This window comes from Betta splendens, chromosome 24 (assembly GCF_900634795.4).
Source record: "Betta splendens chromosome 24, fBetSpl5.4, whole genome shotgun sequence".
Lineage (NCBI taxonomy): Eukaryota > Metazoa > Chordata > Actinopteri > Anabantiformes > Osphronemidae > Betta > Betta splendens.
The window spans coordinates 9,539,765-9,558,393 of record NC_040901.2 but is presented as its reverse complement, the minus strand read 5'-3'; the positions used below and the strand labels follow the sequence as shown (position 1 = coordinate 9,558,393).

Below are 18,629 nucleotides of genomic sequence, written 5' to 3'. Positions count from 1 at the left end.
CGCCGCGACGAGCACTAAATGAGGGGTTGTGTCCTGAAACAGGAAGGAGCGACAAAGAGCAGCCGGTGTAAAGTAACACAGCAAGCGCTTATGTTTAAAGGCAATCACTCCCAGCGGCTGTGGAGTGAGATTCAAAAGGGACCTGTCCTTGGTACTGAATTAACCCCTCTATTAGGAATGAGGGGTAGTAAAATATCAGCTCAAATGACTGGTGACTGCAGCGAAATGAGTCAGAAGCTCAACATTTTACAGCTCAAGCCCAACAAAACCACGTTGGCGATTCTCCAGCTTATTTAAAGCAACATGATGCCCCCCCCCATCAACACCGGGTCTTCAAATCTGTCATCGGCTCAAAGCAAGAAGGTTGGGTCTCACATATACACACTACAAATGTCCCCCGAGCGCCGCTGCAGAAATGAGGACATTCCTGCAGCCACGGCTATAGTTACAGCGCCAGCTCCTCCCCTGCAAACGCACAATAACAGCCTTGGCAGGTGTGGAACGCCAGCTCGACAGGCGCACACACGCCGCAGACCCCAGCGCCCCATAATCACACGCGTCGCACCCCGGGGTGCCGCCGGGCGTCCCCTCAGTGAGACGGCACAAAATGAGAGAGGGGCGAGAAAGAGGAAGAGGCTTCGAGACCCACGGGACGACGACAAAGCAGCAGACGAGTCCAAACAACAGATGGTCAACTGCCAGGAGTTAGAACACAAACACAGCTTTACAGTAAAGCAGAACTTTATTTCATGGGATAAATGAGAAGCCAAAACACAGAGCTCTGGTTAGACATGTCTGTCAGTGTGTGTGTTACATTCGGCCTGCTTTAAATCATATCACCTTCACCGATAACGTGAGAACGGGTAAACTATCATTAAAAAAAACATAAAAACAAACATACTGGAAAAGCTGAAAACATTAAGTCTGGATGTTCACACATCCAACAGGAAATACTTGACATGTGGCTTGTTCCAGCAGTGTGAACACTGAGCAGCGAGACCATAACAGTCCACAGAAACACCATAGTGGCTCTGTGTGCGTAAACAGCTGTCTAGATAATAAATACAGAAACACAGTAAAAAGGTCAGAAACATAAAAACTGCAGCATTATTATAAGACACGAGTAGAAAATAATGAGAACATTCCAAGAAAAGCTGGTTTTAAAATGTAAAGGCATAAACACACACACACACGTGTGTGTGTGTGTTACACATGATAAAGCTGGAGGAAGGCACATGTGCACGTTCAGCCTGAAGCCAATGCTCCACGACCCGTTTCCTTTCTCTCTCAGAACACGTTCGGCCGGAGCTGCTGGGAAGATTCTACGAGCACTTCCTGCCCGAGTTACAGCGGATTTATGTGCCTTGCGACGCACATGTGGAACTAAAGCAAACAGAGCTAAGTGGCCGAGGGGAAAACAAGACGACGCGCTCAACTGTGTACACAAGTCAGAGTCCGACCTTGGCAGCGAGTGAATGAGGTAGTAGACTCAAAACTCTAGGGAGGAAATAAAGTGTCATGAAACGAGTTATTATAGTAGTAAAAACGTGTTAAAATATTTATAATGACACAATGCCAGCTCCAAAAAGGACTGGAATGAATAGTTTATATAGATCGTTAACACCTGTATGGATCTCTTTAACCGAGCGCGCTCAGAAGAGCCCCGTGATCTCCTCAGTGACGGGGTCCAGGTCGATGTCGTAGAAGCAGGGTCGTGTTGGGAGGCCGGGCATGGTGCTCATCTGAGGGAAGGACAGAGGCACAAACATCACCATCACATATGCAGTATACAGCATATACATGAGTTTAGCTTCAGATAAGTGTGGAGGTACATGAAGGTGATGCACGCTGCCCCCCCCATCCGCGGTGGAGAGTAAACGACCTCGCTCATTAGCCAGGGAGCAACATTCCTCGCATGCCGCTCCCTCCGGCTGACCCAGGGCCAGTTTTATGGGCCCATTAGCAGATATGAGACAGAAGGAAGTGCCTGGCCAATTTCCTGTCTTGGGAAAAGCGGCTCTGCGAGTAAATGACGGGACGCAGCGAGGGGAGCGCGCCCACGCCGCAACCCAGAGCGGATGCTGCTCGCTCTCATTGTCGGCAGCTGTTACGTGACACGGGCGCGACCACACCCGCCGATAAGGCGCTCGGCAGATGACTGATTGTGAGCAGATTCATCACACTTACTGTAAATTCAATGAACAGAATCGAATCATCGGCTCACAAAAAAGGAACATCCATAAAAACGACCTCCTCCAAGAGCTGCTTCAGAGTCGCCAAAGCAACAAAAGATGCACTGTTTTCCCGTTTCTTCACTCGACCCTGAGAACATGTAGGCACTTGCAAAAACACAGAATCCTCCACTTGGCCAAACAAGTCCCCGCATTATGCCCCAACACAATGTGCCTTTGTCAGGGGAAACCCTGCAGGAGACCGTCTAGCTGCATTCAGACCCCCCAGCGATTGTGGAGAGGAGCCTCGGGTCAGGAGCAGTTAAGTCCAGCCTTCACTTAACTCAGCTTGATTCATGGGTCACAGAAGTTCCTCCCATGTGTTCTTTATTACATACATGTAAACAGAGTTTGATAAGGAGTCTACAACATGAACATTAGACATTAACCAGCTGCAGCCATGTTGAATATCCAGCCAAGTCTTGTGTGTTTAATGTTGCAGTGAAGGCTGCGCCAACAGGATATAAACTATGCAGATCTATTGTCCTGCCCCTCCCTCGTATCTGATGACTGACATCTGCACCCAAGTTCACCCAGTGAAGACCGACCCTTCCATCTGTGACCTCTGATCGCATGCAAAGAAAACCATGGAGAGGATAAAGAAAGAAAAGCGACAATCACTAAAATATTTGTATATACAAACTGATGATGTGTGGCAGAAGTTGAAAAAGCTCAGCCTGAGGACGACTGTGGCCGAGTTCAAAGGCGGCGCCGGGGACCAGGAGTCACAGTTCAAGGGTCGTGAAAATGCCAGCGGCTCCGCAGGCCGCGGCAGATCAAAGGCAGGTTTGGGGGACTGGACGGACTCCACGCCGACAGGCTGCCAGCTCTTCCCAGCATGCCCGGGGTTCGACACCTCTGCCTCAGGGCGCGCTGGTGAAACAACAGGGGGCCCCAACGCTCATGAAGCCGCTTCCTTCCTGACCATCATCAACCACAGGCTTGGTCTCACTCGCCTCCACCCGGTGCCATGTTCACAGTATAAGCGCTGACTCATGAGACACCGAAAGCCCCGGGTTTCTGCTGGTGCACGCCACATACCGTTCCCACAAGGGGGTAGATGAAGCCGGCCCCCACGCTGGCACGGACGTCTCTGATGGGCAGAACAAAGCCGGTGGGAGCGCCCTTCTTGTCCGGCATGTGGGACAGCGACAGGTGGGTCTTAGCCATGCAGATGGGCAGAGAGCCATAGCCCTGGTCACAGGGGAAACAGCAGCAGAGCAGGTGAATCACAGACAAAGGAGAAGCTGCTTGACTCTCTCTCTCTCTCCAGTGTGTGGTTGCTGCAGGAGCAGCGATCTCACCTGTTGAGTGTAGTAGTCGGTCTTGGCCTTGGCCTCTGAGGACAGCTCGATGTCCTCAGCCCCGTACACTTTCTGGGCAATCGTTCGGATCTTCTCCACGATGGGCATCTGTCAGAAGGACGGTATGTGAGAGAGGGTTAGAAAAAGCACCAGCCCAGAGGAGAGGTGATGTACTGAGCTGTAAGTCATCCATCCAATCATCTCTCTCTGTCAAACACAAAGCAGTGGACCACTGCACCTCTGGTGCACCTTCTGTACCCTGTCCTACCTCCGCGTCGTAGAGGAACTGGAAGTTGCTGGGAGCGCGTGCAGCCCGGTCCACAGCCTTGGCCAGAGCGACGCAGCCCTGCCCGCCCTTCGCCCAGTGGTGACACGGCACGGCATCTGACGCGCCGCACTCCTTCGCCAGCCGACACACGAGGTCCACCTCCGCCTCGGTGTCCGTCCTGAAAGACCACGAACACGAAGGCCGTGAGCGCCGCTGCATTTGGAGGGAAAAGGCACCGAACGCTGCTTTGGTTTTTGTGTGCGTCGTACTTGAAGACGTTGAGCGCCACCACAACTGGCACCCCAAACAGATGTGCGATCTGGATCTGCTTCCTGAGGTTGCTATAGCAACCACCTGTAACTAGGCTCAGATTCTGAAGAAGAACACAAACAATACAGCAAAACAGTTACACGTGTATTTATATAAAAACACAAACAGCTGGTTTTATTAGTGATGATTGGAGTTTGATTATGACCGAGGATCACTAATTAGGCCCTTAAAATGATTTTACAGCACCTATAACATTAAAACAAGGTTAATACTGTGACCACAGTAGAGAAAGAAGGCTGAAGCTCTTTACACCCAGTGGTTTGAGGAGGTGTAATTTTGAGGCTGTGGCAGGAAATGTGTAATTCCAGTGAAATCTTGGTTCCACCGGTTCATTTCCTCTGACCCGTTTAGCAGGAACCGTCTAATCCACCAGTGGTTGGAGCTTCCACCTTGTGTCTTCGCTAGCAAAAACCAGTTTCACCTTTCCTTTCATGTGCTTTACTGTTGTTATCCTGTGCTCACGGCGTCACACCTACAGTGAAGTCAGCTTGTTTACACCTCCTATTCTTTAGAAACAATACACCAGACGTAAACTATTGCAAACACAATGGAACGACCATCACAATCACATAAAAAGGAAAGCGAAATCACGTCAACGTTGCAGGTTTGTTTCTCAAAACATCTTGAGAATAATATTGCTGATGATACGTTTATGTTCATGTATTGCGTCTGTGTGAGACCAGTGAGACCATACAGATCCCATAATTTCATTTCCCTGGCCCCCTTTCACAGTACTTCTGGTTCTAGTTACAGGTTTTACAATTTACTCGTCCTGCCTCATTATTTATTCAGCTGGATCTGCCCGAGACCGGCCGTTTCAGCCAGAGTCCCACCTCGCTCCTCCCCAGATCCTGAAAGCACATGTGAAATATCTGCACGGGCTGTTAATCAAATAACTGTTCTGCTGTCGGAGAATAAAACGTCCATGAGACAGATAGACAATCTGTGACTTCATACCGCATCATCACACATATCTATGAATGGGCTTTGTACGTGAGGCCAGAAGGACAAACCTACACAGTTTAAAGGTGCTCCACAAATCCTCGTTTCTCAGATGAAGAACCAAGGCCGAAAGCATGTCAGAAGAGTGTAGGACCAGCGAGTAGCATGAAGACGCTGACGTATTGACATAATGTGTGTTAATTCCACCTGTCAGTCAACTCATGGACACAACACACAGGCCCACCATCCAAAGGCCTGCTTAACAAGCACATGTTTTCATAATTACTCTGCACTGGCCAATTAATTGAATTTATTTTCTCCAAAACATCCTGACCTTTGTAACTAAAGTAAAGGCAGGCATAGGCAATTATTAAAGGCAATCATTTTAACTTAATTATGTCACAACCTATTAACTGCTCAGCTTTGAACCGGTCGGTCCTGTCATCCTTACATTCAGGCTTTTACCACAGAGTCTCTGCGTTCGTGTGCAGACATGCAGCTGTGGCATACTGTACCTCATCAATGTACTCTTTGGGAAGAGGAGCACCTGCCGACACCTGGGAACACACAAGAACACAGTCAAACCTGGTGTCGTCTGACATCCAAATATTCTTAGACAAGAAAAACGGCAAGAAAACAGCCCAAGTTTAATGTTTCCACGTGAGAGTCAGCAAAAGCTAATAATTAGGGTGATTAATTTCAGGAAAATGGACCCAGACCAACAAATACCAAATAATTTTAATGAATTACACTCTTTGTAAACAGAGAAATTCAATTAGGGATTATTTCTATAATGTCATTATTTCATAAATGTGGTTAATTTAAGTAGGTTCTCCTCATGGATGATGCTAAATCATCTGCAAGTTTAAAAATACAACTGGATCTTTGCCAAAGCTTTCAATGACTTTGTATAAAAATATGTACAATGTACTTACATGTTCTGTATTATTGTCAGATTATGCAAAGATTATTTATTATTAACTACTTTCTTGTTTTCGATCAAATGCACACGGCACTTACATTTGGACCGCCGCCGTGCATTTTTAGTGCTCGGACAGTTGCAACCAGCACCACCACACTGGGCCTCAGGCCCGAGGCTCGACATTTGATATTGAAGAACTTCTCCATCCCAATGTCCGCACCAAAACCAGCTTCCGTTACTGCAAAGAAATAAATGGAAGTTCGAAAATCAAAGCATTTTCCCTTTAAGTGGAGTCTGTCTGGTCTGACAGGAATGTTGTTAAAAGAATCTCTCTTTTTATCTACAGTTATAGATTTAGGACAGGCCACATTTAATGTATGAATCAATTTACTCAACAAATAATACCAGACTTGAAAACAGTCTGGTTTTGGTTACTACACAACATTTAATGTATGTTTTGCCAAAAATAACAATAAAGAATTCCCTGGAGCTTAACATAGTTGTGGCTGAAACTAAATCACATCTCAGGCTTTACATGTGTTTTCTCCCGCTAGGTTCGGGTGCTCTTTCAGCAGCCAAGGGGGGGGGGGGGGGAATTATTAATTAAATGCATATATTTAGAGATTTACACAACACTGCATGTCAGTATCAACCAGACTGTGACTTCACTTCCAGCTTAACAAACCTCTCTCCGTAAAAAAAGAAACAACAGCCTGAGGAAAGAGCCTAGGAATGCAAGTAGGCTTCGTTTGGCCACAGACCGCTGACAGAGTGTAGTGTTTCTCATTAGCGCCACACTAGAGCTTGGCTCTAAATACTGAACCAGCCTGCCAATGAAAATCACATTCTTGGTTACAGTATTCTTGGAGACATCCAGAAATTGCGTGATTCCCCACAAAGTGAGAGCAGAGGAGCTCACACCACACAAACACAATATGGCAGAAATTATATTAGCAAAAATAATAAATATTTAGACAGAAAGCAACAGCAAAAGGCGATGGGGCTGGAAGACAAATGGCTGGAGAGGATGTCATGAGGAAACGCTTTCTGTTCTGTGTGACAACCTTGAACTGTTCAGGATAAGAGAGGGTCAGTGCAGCTGTGGGAGAGACAGCTGGCAACGGCCCAGAACTGTGGAAAACAAAACACGAGCTGTGTGGAACAACCTATTGGACGTTAGTAGATTTAGTAGATATTAGTTTGCAGAGTAAAATATAATTTCAGTCCTACTAACGTGTTGTATTGTCAAACAAAGTGCCGGTATTCTATATATGCACTTTCATAAATCTACAGTGAACATTTAGACTATAATCACATACTGATGCTGAAACATGTTATGACGTTATGAACATGCAGCTAGTTAATTTGACATTTTTCTAAAAGCTCATTTGGCTAAAAATGTTTACATGTGAATATATGATCTTTTCTCTGGGACCACTTCCCTAAAAGCCTGAATGATCCGTTGCTCCAGTGTTTTGCGGTGTGGGAAACCTTACAGTAAGTGAGTATTCCAGTTTCTAAATGATACAGGAATCCTTCGCATCTGGCTTGAGGAATTCATCCCCCAGCAACTCCCTCCGAAAAACTGCATTTCTCTACTTTAAGTCCAGATTCCGAAACGACTTAAAAAAAATCCCACATAATATTGAGAATGATGAAGCGCGGCCTTGAATATGTTCATACTCACTCCCACAAGTCAGAGTGAGTTCACAAAGAGTTCACCTACTTCCACATGAGCCACATGTTCATAGATAATTAAACTGAACTTATTCCTTAAAGACACTGAGGCCTAATCATAACAATGTCCAGATCTAAAGCCATAAATTATGTGTAGTAGAGCTAAGGTCTAATTTTTGAAACTGTTATTTTTAGTCTTTACTACCTTAATAATATTAGCCTCATTAAACTCACCTGTAAAATTTTATTCAATCCTGTCATTTTAAAGTAGAAGTTGAGGGAAAGTTCTAACTCTATACATGTTTATTACTGATGTGGCTGTTGGTGCAGTAGAACTGCATTACATTGAGACCGTTTTATTGTTTTTAAAGTAAAAAAACATGGAGGTCTGACCAACGCATCACAATGACAGCTCTCTGTAGTATTCGTTTAGCAGTGCCAGCCAAAAGCCATGCATTCCGTTTGACAGGACAGGAAAAGGAGGGAGGCCGAGTTCCTGGCATACCTGAGCGTCAGGTAACAAACACAGAAAGGGAAGGCAGGGGATAACAGACCCACGGAAAACGAGCGTGGTGGAGGGGTGAAAGTGTCCGACGCCTACGAGCCCCCCTGCTTCTACGCTCCAGTGTTGTGAAACCCAACTCTGGGCCCGCGCCGCTCACACATTCACTCCGCTCCCAGACAACGGCTTGTGGAAATCGTCCAGCTCCTTTTACAGGTTATTAAATACAAAAGGCTCAGGATATTTGTATGAACATAAAATCACACACACACAAATTCCAAACATACTTCTGCAGCCAAAGCAAATGAAGACAGGCATGAGTATTGAGATAGATCGACAGATTAAAAGTGAAATACTCTGACACTGAAGGGATTAGACGGGTTTACTCTAAAGCATTCCAAAGGCTCTTAAGATTTCCAATCTGCTTCCTTCCCCTCTCCTGTGTTTTTACGCAATCCTTGCACCAATTTCCTAGAAAGTTACGCAGGAGCAGAATGCGAGGAGCACACATGCCTGCTAGAGGCCGGTAAAACAGAGCTGCGACCAAAACTAACATGAATGAAGGCCAGAGGTTTGAACAGCAGGAGACAAAGTTAAAGTCGCTCACTGGAATCAACTGAGGCTCTGAATTCCTCCGTATGTGGAGCCCTGCACTCTGTGTGTGCATCTACACTATCTGGACTCGTGTGTGTGTGTGTGTGTGTGTGTGTGTGTGCGCGTTCTTACCCACAAAGCCGTCCCGTCCAACCAACTTCAAAGCCAGCTTGTCTGCCAGCACAGAGGAGTTGCCATGGGCGATGTTGGCGAAGGGCCCGGCATGGACAAACACTGGTGTACCCTGCAACACACGGAGATGAAGAATCATTGTCACCCACAACAAGTCACCCAGCGGAGTGTAAATAAGGCCTAAGCAGCGCTTTCATTGCTAAACTCAACGGCTTTCAGTAGAACTCTGAGGGTAAATACTGAAGTGTGGATGTACTTTGGTCCCCACGGTGTTTGAGCAAACAGTAGTCACACACACACACACACGCCTTTAAACTGTGAACACAGGCCCAGAGGGATTATAGAGCAAAATGCATTACATGCAAATGAATAGATGCTGACTTAATATCACGGTCACTCCACTCAAGAAACCGGTGAAAGTGCAGCGCAGCATTGTTGGTGAGTGTGAATTCCTCGACAGGAAGGAAAGAGGAAGGATGGGAAGGCCAGCAGCGTTTTCAAAGCTTTTGTTTGCATACCTCTCCCTCTGCCTGCATAAACAGCCTCCCCTCAGAGGAGTAAATCAGCCATTTAACAAGGCTCTGACAGACGCTGCCACTTGTCTGTTTGTCTCTGTAAAAGCAGCAGCACAGATTAACAGCAGAACCTACATACTAGCTAAAGGGAGACATGACCTGGAAAAGGCATAAAAAGGAAATACAAGGTCAAACACATCCTTCTCATTCATTAACCGCTCAATGAGACTTTGACACACGTCATACATCACGCAGATTTCCATGTGTGCAGTTCCTGAACTCTAGCTGGACCCAATTCACGCTTTCTCTCTTCCCATATCCATAAATGAGGGAAAGCAATTCAGAATAGAAATGAGCCACAACAGGATGATGATGGGGGAAATAAATTACACGTCCAGCGTGTCACCTGTTCAGCTAGTGAAACAGAGGGAGGATGAACAAAAACAGGAAAATGGAGATCATGGGACTCCTTCCTCTCCTACTGTCCCACTGCAGAACTCAGCTAAGCTATTTATTTTTACAGACAACAACTACCTGAAAGCCTGGAGTCACAGCTGTGACCCTATAGATTATGGCCTACTGCCTTTTCCCAGGGAAGATGAATGTCGTTCTTTAAAGGTCCACACGGACCGGATGTTTGCACAACGTACAGAATGACTGAGGTCTGCTTCACTGACACGTACACACACGCTGGGTTTCTTCCTCTTGTGCTACGTCCCTCCCAACAGTAAAACAACACAGAAATGTGGGCTCCGTCACACACAACAGCTTCCACATGCCAGCCATATTCTCATGTGTCCATCTGCAGCAAACACACACACAAACAATCACAAGCCAAAGGGCACAAAGGGCGCAGGCAGTCGTCCTCAATGGAAAGTTCACATGGAGCTCGGAGGCCTGGTTGGTCCCGATACCAGCTCCTGGACCGGAATCACAGGAAACAGTCACACACACACACTCACACACATGCGCGCGCACACACACACACACCACAATGCTTCCTCCAGAAAAAAGTAACCAAATCTCCACTGAATGCATACTTCACTCCTTCTACACCCATGGAAACACTCAATGTGGGACAGTCGATGTTTACTTTCCCCACCCAATAACCATGTAATCAAGATTATGTTCAAAAACAACAAAGAACAAAAAAAAAACAGAAACACAACAAAATAAGGAACACAGAGCCGTTATCAGTGTGTCTGCTATCATTGTGTGAACTTTAAACCTTTCTCACTAAGAACCTCTGCCCGCTGAAGTAGGTAAGTAAGTAAAATCATTAATTAATACCACAAAGGCAAAAACATTTCAAAAAGCACCCATCACTCTCTCAAGTTGGACCATTACCGTATTTTTCAAAAGTCGCAGCCCTAATGTTCAGGACTTCTTCAGTCCTGCTTTTGAAATGACAGAGAGGTGAAAGACGAGGTGCTCAGGTTGTTGCCTGTTCATACAGTTTGTTTTCTTCACGGTAAAATGAAAGCTGCCTGTGTACGTGCCTTGGTGCACGTTCACTGATCTCACATCAGAACCCGAATCAGGATTATGACTTTCATGCGTGGTCGCGGACCGTTTATCTTATAGTAATGTCTCAACATTACATCCAGATGTTTTCAGAGGAAGAATTATTGAACTAGTCTTTAAAACCTGTTTGGATGAGTGGACTCCATGCTGGTGTTCACCATTAAACTGCTATTAGGATAAAAGAGCCATGAAAGGAAAAGACCAGTGTCTAGTTCTGTGTTATAAATCACACCCTTTCTTCTGTTTCCTTACTTTGCTTGTGTGAGAGGGGATGAGGTTATGTGCGTGTCTCACCTCTAGAGTCTGCATCAGTGTGGGTTTGATGGCATCTTTCATTAACACAGCCAGTGCTCCACTCACACCCTGACAGAGGAAGAACAAACAGGTTATCAGATACGAGTCACAGCTCACTAAAAAAAACAATAATACACACAGTATGATGTACAAATGTCAGTTGTGTTGATTATGATATAAAAAACAGCTCCTTTACGGTCGATCTGTGAGGACGGATAGACCACATGCTACGTCAGTAATCTGACACCAACTCCCATACAGTGTGCACACAGTAATGCACCATATTCCCACCGAGCCAGGCTTCGAGATGTGGTCATGTTTTTTATCCTGAATATTCAGAAATACAAATTTAACTTTATATGGGATCTTTCTCTGCAGGTTTGAAACAACACAGGCCACAGTTGGCCATGGGAACCCAGAGCCGAGTGAATCTACAGATGATTGATGTGCATGGCTGGGGATTATACGTAGATAACAAGCCACGCTCCCCGTAGGGCAGTAAACAGAGCAAACAGTAACACACACCAGGTCCTCTGCGGTGACAGGCCGTCCAGAGCGACTCGTCCCCACCACCATACGCGCCAGTCGGTTCCTCATGTCTGCCAGACTGTCCGTCAAGGCGAGGATGGCCATGATCTCGCTGGCTACTGCGATGTCAAACCCAGTCTGGAGTGTAAAAAAAACAGGAGAACAGTGTGTGAACCACAAAAGACCAAGCGTGAAACAGGCTAATACACATGTGACATTTAGCATCAATTTATGTCAAGAAACAGACACAAAGAGGAGATGCCTGAGGGAAGAGTAGGAAAAAGCAACCAAGTCTCCATTCCACAGAACAAAAACTGAAACATAATTTAAACCACATCAGTTCACCAGGGATCACATTTGTATTCCCACTCTCAGTGATAATACCCAGAGGGGCTATAGTGTATCCAGCCGTGGAGGGAGGCGGAGGAGAGAGGAATGAAAAGGAAACAGAGTGGATGAAATGATGGCGGTAAATGTGAGCATATGCTGAGCCAGCGTAGAGGCGGTGTCGGGTGTGTGTGTCTGGGCAGGTGGCTCATTTCGCTCCACCTTCCAACATTTGCTTTCACTTAGGCCCGCTTGCTTTTCATTGAGGTCAAATGCTTATTTACATTAGTCCATTTAGCTATTACTATACACATGAAATAAATCTGGGATTTATCACAGTCAGAGGTTTTCTGATAAAAATTGTCTAAACATTCTCCTGCAGGCGGTTTCTTCTAAGTGACAAGATTGTTCATCATAGTAACATAGTAACATTTGCAAAACAGGAATGGAATGGTTTAAGGGAGTCATCGTGAAAATACACAACGAAGTGGGCAAGCGAAAAGGATTTTTAGAAGAGCGACATCAATTCGGAGGTGATAGTGAAAGAAGGAATGCTGCATACCTCTCTGATCTGTCCTTTCTCAGTGCTCGCCTGTCCAACCGTGATCTTCCTCAGGAAGCGGTCGTTGGTATCCACAACTGGGAAAAGAAGAAGACAGTTTTCTCTTCAGGAGAAATTCATGACATGAGAGCGATAACTGTGAACTTTACACTCAGGACCCATGTAAGAACCTTAGAACTGACATGAGGAAGGATTTGCTTTCCCCTGCTGCAGGTTCAGTAGGTGTCGACACACGGGAGTGATTATGTGAAGCTACAGGGGATTCTCCGCTTCGCCCAGCACCTATTCTCAGCTCTTGATTACTCGATTACAGTGACACAGAACCTCTGTTTGTTCTGTTACGATGAGGGAAGATGCACACAGTCATCCTGGTTGGCCAGTCTGTTTTTAATCTCCAGGGTTTGTCGGTTAAAAACGCCCTGTGGAGTCACTTGAGTAAATATCCCATCAGTCATTGCAGCTCCAGCATGCTTCTTGTAAGTGGCAGATTTCAACCAATGCTATTCCCACTCCTACCATTCTCATATTCATCATCCCCTGACTGATACAGTAAGTGCAACACTTCGACATGAGATGCGGTAATTCAATTTAAAAAGAGCCAGAAGAAGTTGTTTAGTCACTTATGAGGATTAAAACACATTCCATCTGAAGAGTGCATGTGATTTTCCTCAGGCATGGCACAATAAGAAACCGCCTTTATGGGCCACAGGATGTTTATCAAAACATAAATTAGATTTGTGTGATAGTAATGATATTGATTCTCTGCCTGAAGAAAATTAAACCAGCGGGTGTGCAACAAGCATGAGTATTTCTATGTTTATATTTCTAATGAGCAGTGGCCTTCGCTGTGTCCCATGACTCTAGACGTGCCTCTCTGCCAGGTGATCTTGGAAGGATCAAGGTCAAGGCGGACAAAGCTGCTGACTTCTTGTGGTGTAAGAGCTGCAGGGTCTGTTTTATCAATTCCAAGACGCTGTAATTCAAAAGAGAGAAAGAACATCAGGCACTCTTCTGTTCTTCTGTGGCAGCCAGATAGATAGTGTCATTAGCAAAGTATATATAAAATACATTTAGAATATTTATTAGTTGTCTGTTCAAATGGCTCATGAAGCTCTCTGGTGTACAATGTAAACTAGTGGGTTACTACTAGGTTGTTGATCCTGGTGATACTGGCAGTGTGGTTAGGAGACTTACTCGCAGCCTGGAGATCTGGATGGGTGAAAATCTTCTGACTCCATTCAATGTAGGAACCAATCTATTGAACAGCGCCTAGGGGGCGTGACACAAAACAACTACGTTCACATTTAGTACAGTTTCTGTGGCATATGGAGCCACGCTCAAGGGCCACGTCACCTTGTCTGACTGTGTTGCCTCATGAAGCATCCTGGCATCAATGGCTGCTGCCACAAGGTTATTGGCTGCTGTGATAGCGTGAATGTCACCAGTCAGGTGAAGGTTGAACTGAAGGGCAGAAAGACACAATAGATCAACGCATATGGCAATATTGTAGTGGTACAAATCATGGATTTGGATGGTCCAGTAGAAATTAAACCTCAATAGCGTTAAGATAATATGTTAATAAGGATGTTTGAAAGCTACGTGTTTCTTTATTCCTTGCAGTTTGTCTTCACAGACAATGTTTTGCCACAGCTCCAGGGGTAATACGTGTGCTTGTGTGTGAACTTGTGGAAGTCTCTGCTTTTCTTTGTCCTTTGAAGCAAGCGCTCTCTCTGTTAGGGAGGACTGTGAGTGTGTCTGTGTGTCTTACCTCCTCCATGGGGATGACCTGGGCATATCCCCCTCCTGCAGCTCCCCCTATGTGCAAAGACCAGGCAGCTCAGTCAAAGGCAAATAACACAGCAAGGACACACAAAAGCGGAATGCACAGCGGTGAACTACTCCACCCTAACACAAAATGTAGCAGGGTGTGAAACGCTAACTTCATGCTGACAGTTAATCACACAGTTGCTTGGTAAATTCCTGATGGCTTCGTTCTGCACCACACTCAGACCTTGTCCAAATACCAATTGAACCAATCAAGAGAAATAAAACCTGGATTTATGAGAGAGAAAAGCAAGTTTTTTAGACCGAGAATAAATAAAGTATTTGTGTCTGACCTTTAACCCCAAAGGTGGGCCCCTGGGACGGTTGCCTGAGACAACCAAAGGAATTGAGCTTGAGGTGGGCAGACAGGGCTTGGACGAGGCCAATGGTCACTGTACTCTTGCCTTCACCCAGCGGGGTGGGTGTTATGCTGCAACAAGAGCAAAATACATAACACATCACATTTTAGTGGTAGTGAGGGATTTAAATCAACTGAGAAAAGAAGGCCTCTATTGGTCAAACATACTCACCCAGCAACCAGCACGTATTTCCCATTGGGCTGTGTGTGGAGGCGCTCTAACAAAGACAATTTGACTTTGCCTTTGCTACGTCCATAGGGTTCAAGCTCCTCAGACAGCAAGCCGATCTCCTCAGCCAGCTGAACCACTGGCTTGGGTGCCTGAGCTCTCGAAATCTCAATGTCACTGACAAACACAAAGCATGACAAACCGTTCATAGACATGTCTCTTCCATAGTTACAGTGTTTAAAGAGGACAACTTTGATGTGGAGTTGATGGAATTTAGAGCAGTGTTACACAAGAATCTTAGCTACTTTTAGCCTATGGTCTATACCTTGGTACAGGAGTCAGGGGCTGCAGTTTGAGGTTGCGTAGACGCCAGGGTTGGTACTGCTGCTCCTGGAGCCACCGACTATAACTGTGCACTATATTCTAGTGGACAAAACATCAGACACGGGAAGAAAAATGTGAATGGCCATAAGAAGAAAATACACAAAGCAAATTGGGAACGAAAAAGATGAATACAAAGATGTACCCGTGCTCTGTATGCCGCTATGAGGTGCCCCATGTCGGAGGTGGAGGTCATGTCCAGAGAATGTCTGTCATCTAAAGCAAAGCAAGCAAATAGATTCTATTTTATAATGTCATTGAATGCATTTAAAGACAAAAGTGTGGGGTTTGCACTATAGCTCAAACACATCACATTATGTTCACCTGTCACAATGGTGGGTGCACAGCGGATGACGGCAGCTCCTGGTCTAAACCAAGAGCGTGGGACACTAATACCCTCTGCCCCTGTCAGCACTACAACATCAGCCTGCATCATCTAGGTAATAAAAGGATAATGGGATCAAAATATTATTAGAATGGTTAAATGAGCAACAAAAGTATTCGCTATGCTGTTGCCTTATGTTGTAATGTGTTATGGCTGCCCCCATGTGGTAAACCAAGAATCTGCACATCCTATAATTGCCACAAGATGATTCACTATACAATACATGAAAAAGAAAGGCTAGTAAAATAGCAAAGATACTTCTCACAGACCAAATGAACACTCATTCAAACCCACCTGTCTCTGTAGGTGGCTTCTGGAGCTCCAGGTGCTTTTCAGGGCCACCATTCCATTTCTCTCCATCAGGGCCAGCAGGACCAACCCCAGGGGGCCTTCACCAACCACCAACACCGTCTTTCCTTCAAAATGTGCATCTGTGAAATGTTACAAGTCAATATATGCTCAACAGCCAGACACATTCAAATGTTCACATCCAACTTTACATGGTGAGCAACCTCACCATGCTTCTCCAGCAGATCCAGAATGGCACTGGCTGTGGGTGGAACGAAGCCTTTGCTTGAGTCTCCACGCACCAAAGAGCCCACGTTCACGTCTGTGACCCTATGAAACAATAATTCAAATCAAAAGCAAAAAGGAACCAAAATCTGAATGGATTTTTAATGAATTCCTACTCCTCTGCATTCCTTGATTACGGAATTGAAAACCTCACAACTAAAAGCCTTTTACTGCAAACGTACCCTTCTACGTCCTTCTCGGGCTTGAGTGCGTTGAGCACTCTGCTGGTGAGGAAAGCGGGGGGAAGGTGGAGGTAGATACCATGCACGCGGCAGTCCTCATTTAGTCTCAGCACCTCCTCTACGATCTACAAACACAAGGACAAAAACACATAAACCTCACTGCAGAAGTCTATTGTTGGATAAAACGAATAGAAGTCACTATGGAGTAAAAAAAGAAGTGAGAAGTAGAAAGAAGCGTTTCCACAGCTGTGATGTAAATCATCCACTGTCAGCTCAGATGCCTATTCTAACTATTCCCTTCCCTCTGAAGAGGTCAAAGGTCAGTTTACAGCTGAGTAAAGATAGTCACAGCCGAGGGGTGACTTTCAGTTCAATAATGCTGAAAAATACAGTGAAGTCAAAAGACAAAACCGAATCTAAGTACCAAATTCATGTTTAATCATATAACAGTTGCTTAGTCTTAATTTTAAGATTTAATGAAATAATAGTTAACACGAGACACTGATTATCCCAACACAACCAGCATGATCACAAGCCGCTCAAAGCAACAACCCGGGGAAGTTGAAATCATGCACTGACTTGTTAAACAATTAAGAAGTGAGGGAACAAATATTTAGGCTCTGGATGATGTAGGTCAGTTTCACTTACTTCATCCTCGGTGCATTCTTCAGAAAGGCAAATCTGAGTGACGTTCAACTCAATCTGTGGACACAGAAACAGAAGCGTGAGCTGGATTGAACATTGTGCAGGCTGAGAAAAAACTCCAGCAAATTACCTTTCCTGTGATTTCCTTACTGGCCTCCAAAAGCTCGTCATCTTCACCTGCCTTTGACAAATAGGCGATCACAATGAAAAATGTTTCAAGAGAATTTCTGTAACTGTAACATTTTACTTCACTTAGTTTTTATTGCAATGTGTTAGTACCTGTACAATTGCTAACAAAGGTTGGACTGTTGGGTTTTTCCTCTGCAAAGCTGCCACCTTCTCTTTTGTGCTCTGAACTACTTCCCTTCAAGAAAGAAGAAAAACAGATTAAACTAAAATCAAGAATATCACCATATCAGATTCAGGACACAGTTTAATGAAGAAATATTAATAACACGTTTGTGGAGAGTCTTTTTTTTAAAACGCAACAACCAGCTTGTAAAGTAACTTTAACAGTCACAATAACCGCAGCACAGAAGAGCTGTGCTGCGTTCACTGCCCATCTCACTAAAGGGTTAACGTGGCAGCGCTAACACACTGACCCACATCCCGGTCATAACGTAAACACTGGTTAAACACATGCAGCAGCGGCGGCTATTAAACGCGGAGCAGCGACGCCTGTGTGTGTCCGTCGCATTGTCTGGCAACAGCGGAGGGAAGTTACATCAGCTGGCTGCTGGTACCCGGGACACGTGCAGAGCTGGCGGCTAGCCAGGAGTCCGAGCCCCGGCGGACAGCAGCCGACCGGGGCTCGTCGCGTGGGCCGCGACTCGCCTCAGATGCGTTCACTGACCGAGTTCCGCAGACTCGTACCTCGCGGAGCGGTCGTGGTCCCATTTGTGTCGCGCGTGCGGCTGTTTCCTGAAGTTAGCGGCTGGCAGAGAGTCGGCCCCGCCGCCGCCAGCGGAGCTCCACGTCCGCGCGACGCAGCGGCCGTTGGCGAACCGTTGACCGGGCGGTGGGCATCTCCGCGGCCAGCCGCCGACTCTGCCTCCCGGTCGCAATGAGTGGGTCCTAAGACCACCACAAGCACTGCGAAGGACGGACGCGTTCATGGCTGCTCCTCCTGAGAGTCAAGGGATCGTGTGTGTAGTTTGATTTGCCCCTCTTGTCGTTATCGGCCACGCATTGATCCGCCGGTGTCGCAACAGAAAGAAAGTTGAGTTGACTACCGAGGGGCGACGGAGCTGCGCTGCGTTCATGGGCAGTGGGACGTTTGAGACTCTAGAAGCTGGCACACGAAAAAAACACGGATGCTACGTCACAAATCACCAATTTGTATTAATGATTGTTGTAAGAACGATTAACTCAAAATCTCTCTCTCTTACGCACACACACACACACACACACACACACACACACACACACACACACACACGTGTTAAATGCCAACAGGCGTG

At 45.8% G+C, this 18,629-nt stretch overlaps 1 protein-coding gene across 5 annotated transcripts; it reads right to left on the bottom strand.

Annotated features, from left to right (window-relative positions):
* Positions 1 to 723: 723 nt before the first annotated feature.
* mthfd1l (methylenetetrahydrofolate dehydrogenase (NADP+ dependent) 1 like) lies at positions 724 to 18,507 on the bottom strand. Of its 5 annotated transcripts, none has more exons than XM_029141302.3 (28): positions 18,043 to 18,501; positions 17,449 to 17,533; positions 17,300 to 17,350; positions 17,173 to 17,226; positions 16,525 to 16,649; positions 16,287 to 16,387; positions 16,064 to 16,200; positions 15,709 to 15,820; positions 15,530 to 15,600; positions 15,329 to 15,426; positions 15,007 to 15,180; positions 14,770 to 14,906; positions 14,421 to 14,467; positions 14,006 to 14,113; positions 13,847 to 13,921; positions 13,523 to 13,625; positions 12,653 to 12,729; positions 11,761 to 11,901; positions 11,236 to 11,304; positions 8,903 to 9,014; positions 6,096 to 6,235; positions 5,591 to 5,632; positions 4,073 to 4,176; positions 3,804 to 3,981; positions 3,536 to 3,643; positions 3,273 to 3,425; positions 1,625 to 1,742; positions 724 to 1,497 (listed from the first exon to the last, which is right to left on the bottom strand). In XM_029141302.3, the coding sequence occupies exons 1-27, from the start codon at positions 18,282 to 18,284 to the stop codon at positions 1,653 to 1,655; spliced, it is 2,934 nt and encodes a 977-aa protein (XP_028997135.1). In that variant the 5' UTR covers positions 18,285 to 18,501; the 3' UTR covers positions 724 to 1,497; positions 1,625 to 1,652. The 5 variants fall into 5 exon arrangements, with proteins under 5 accessions (XP_028997135.1, XP_055362112.1, XP_028997134.1 ...); XM_055506137.1 differs by having other exon boundaries at positions 724 to 1,051; XM_029141301.3 differs by having other exon boundaries at positions 724 to 1,742.
* Positions 18,508 to 18,629: the final 122 nt, after the last annotated feature.

What these genes read in the sequence shown, in the direction of transcription:
- mthfd1l (XM_029141301.3), bottom strand. Translation starts at nt 18,284, where the DNA reads ATGAACGCGTCCGTCCTTCGCAGTGCTTGTGGTGGTCTTAGGACCCAC. An exon ending in GACCACGACCGCTCCGCGAG is followed by an intron (nt 17,534 to 18,042) that starts GTACGAGTCTGC and finishes TCTTTCTTGAAG; the next exon opens with GGAAGTAGTTCAGAGCACAA. An exon ending in GAAGCCACCTACAGAGACAG is followed by an intron (nt 15,821 to 16,063) that starts GTGGGTTTGAAT and finishes TTTATTACCTAG; the next exon opens with ATGATGCAGGCTGATGTTGT.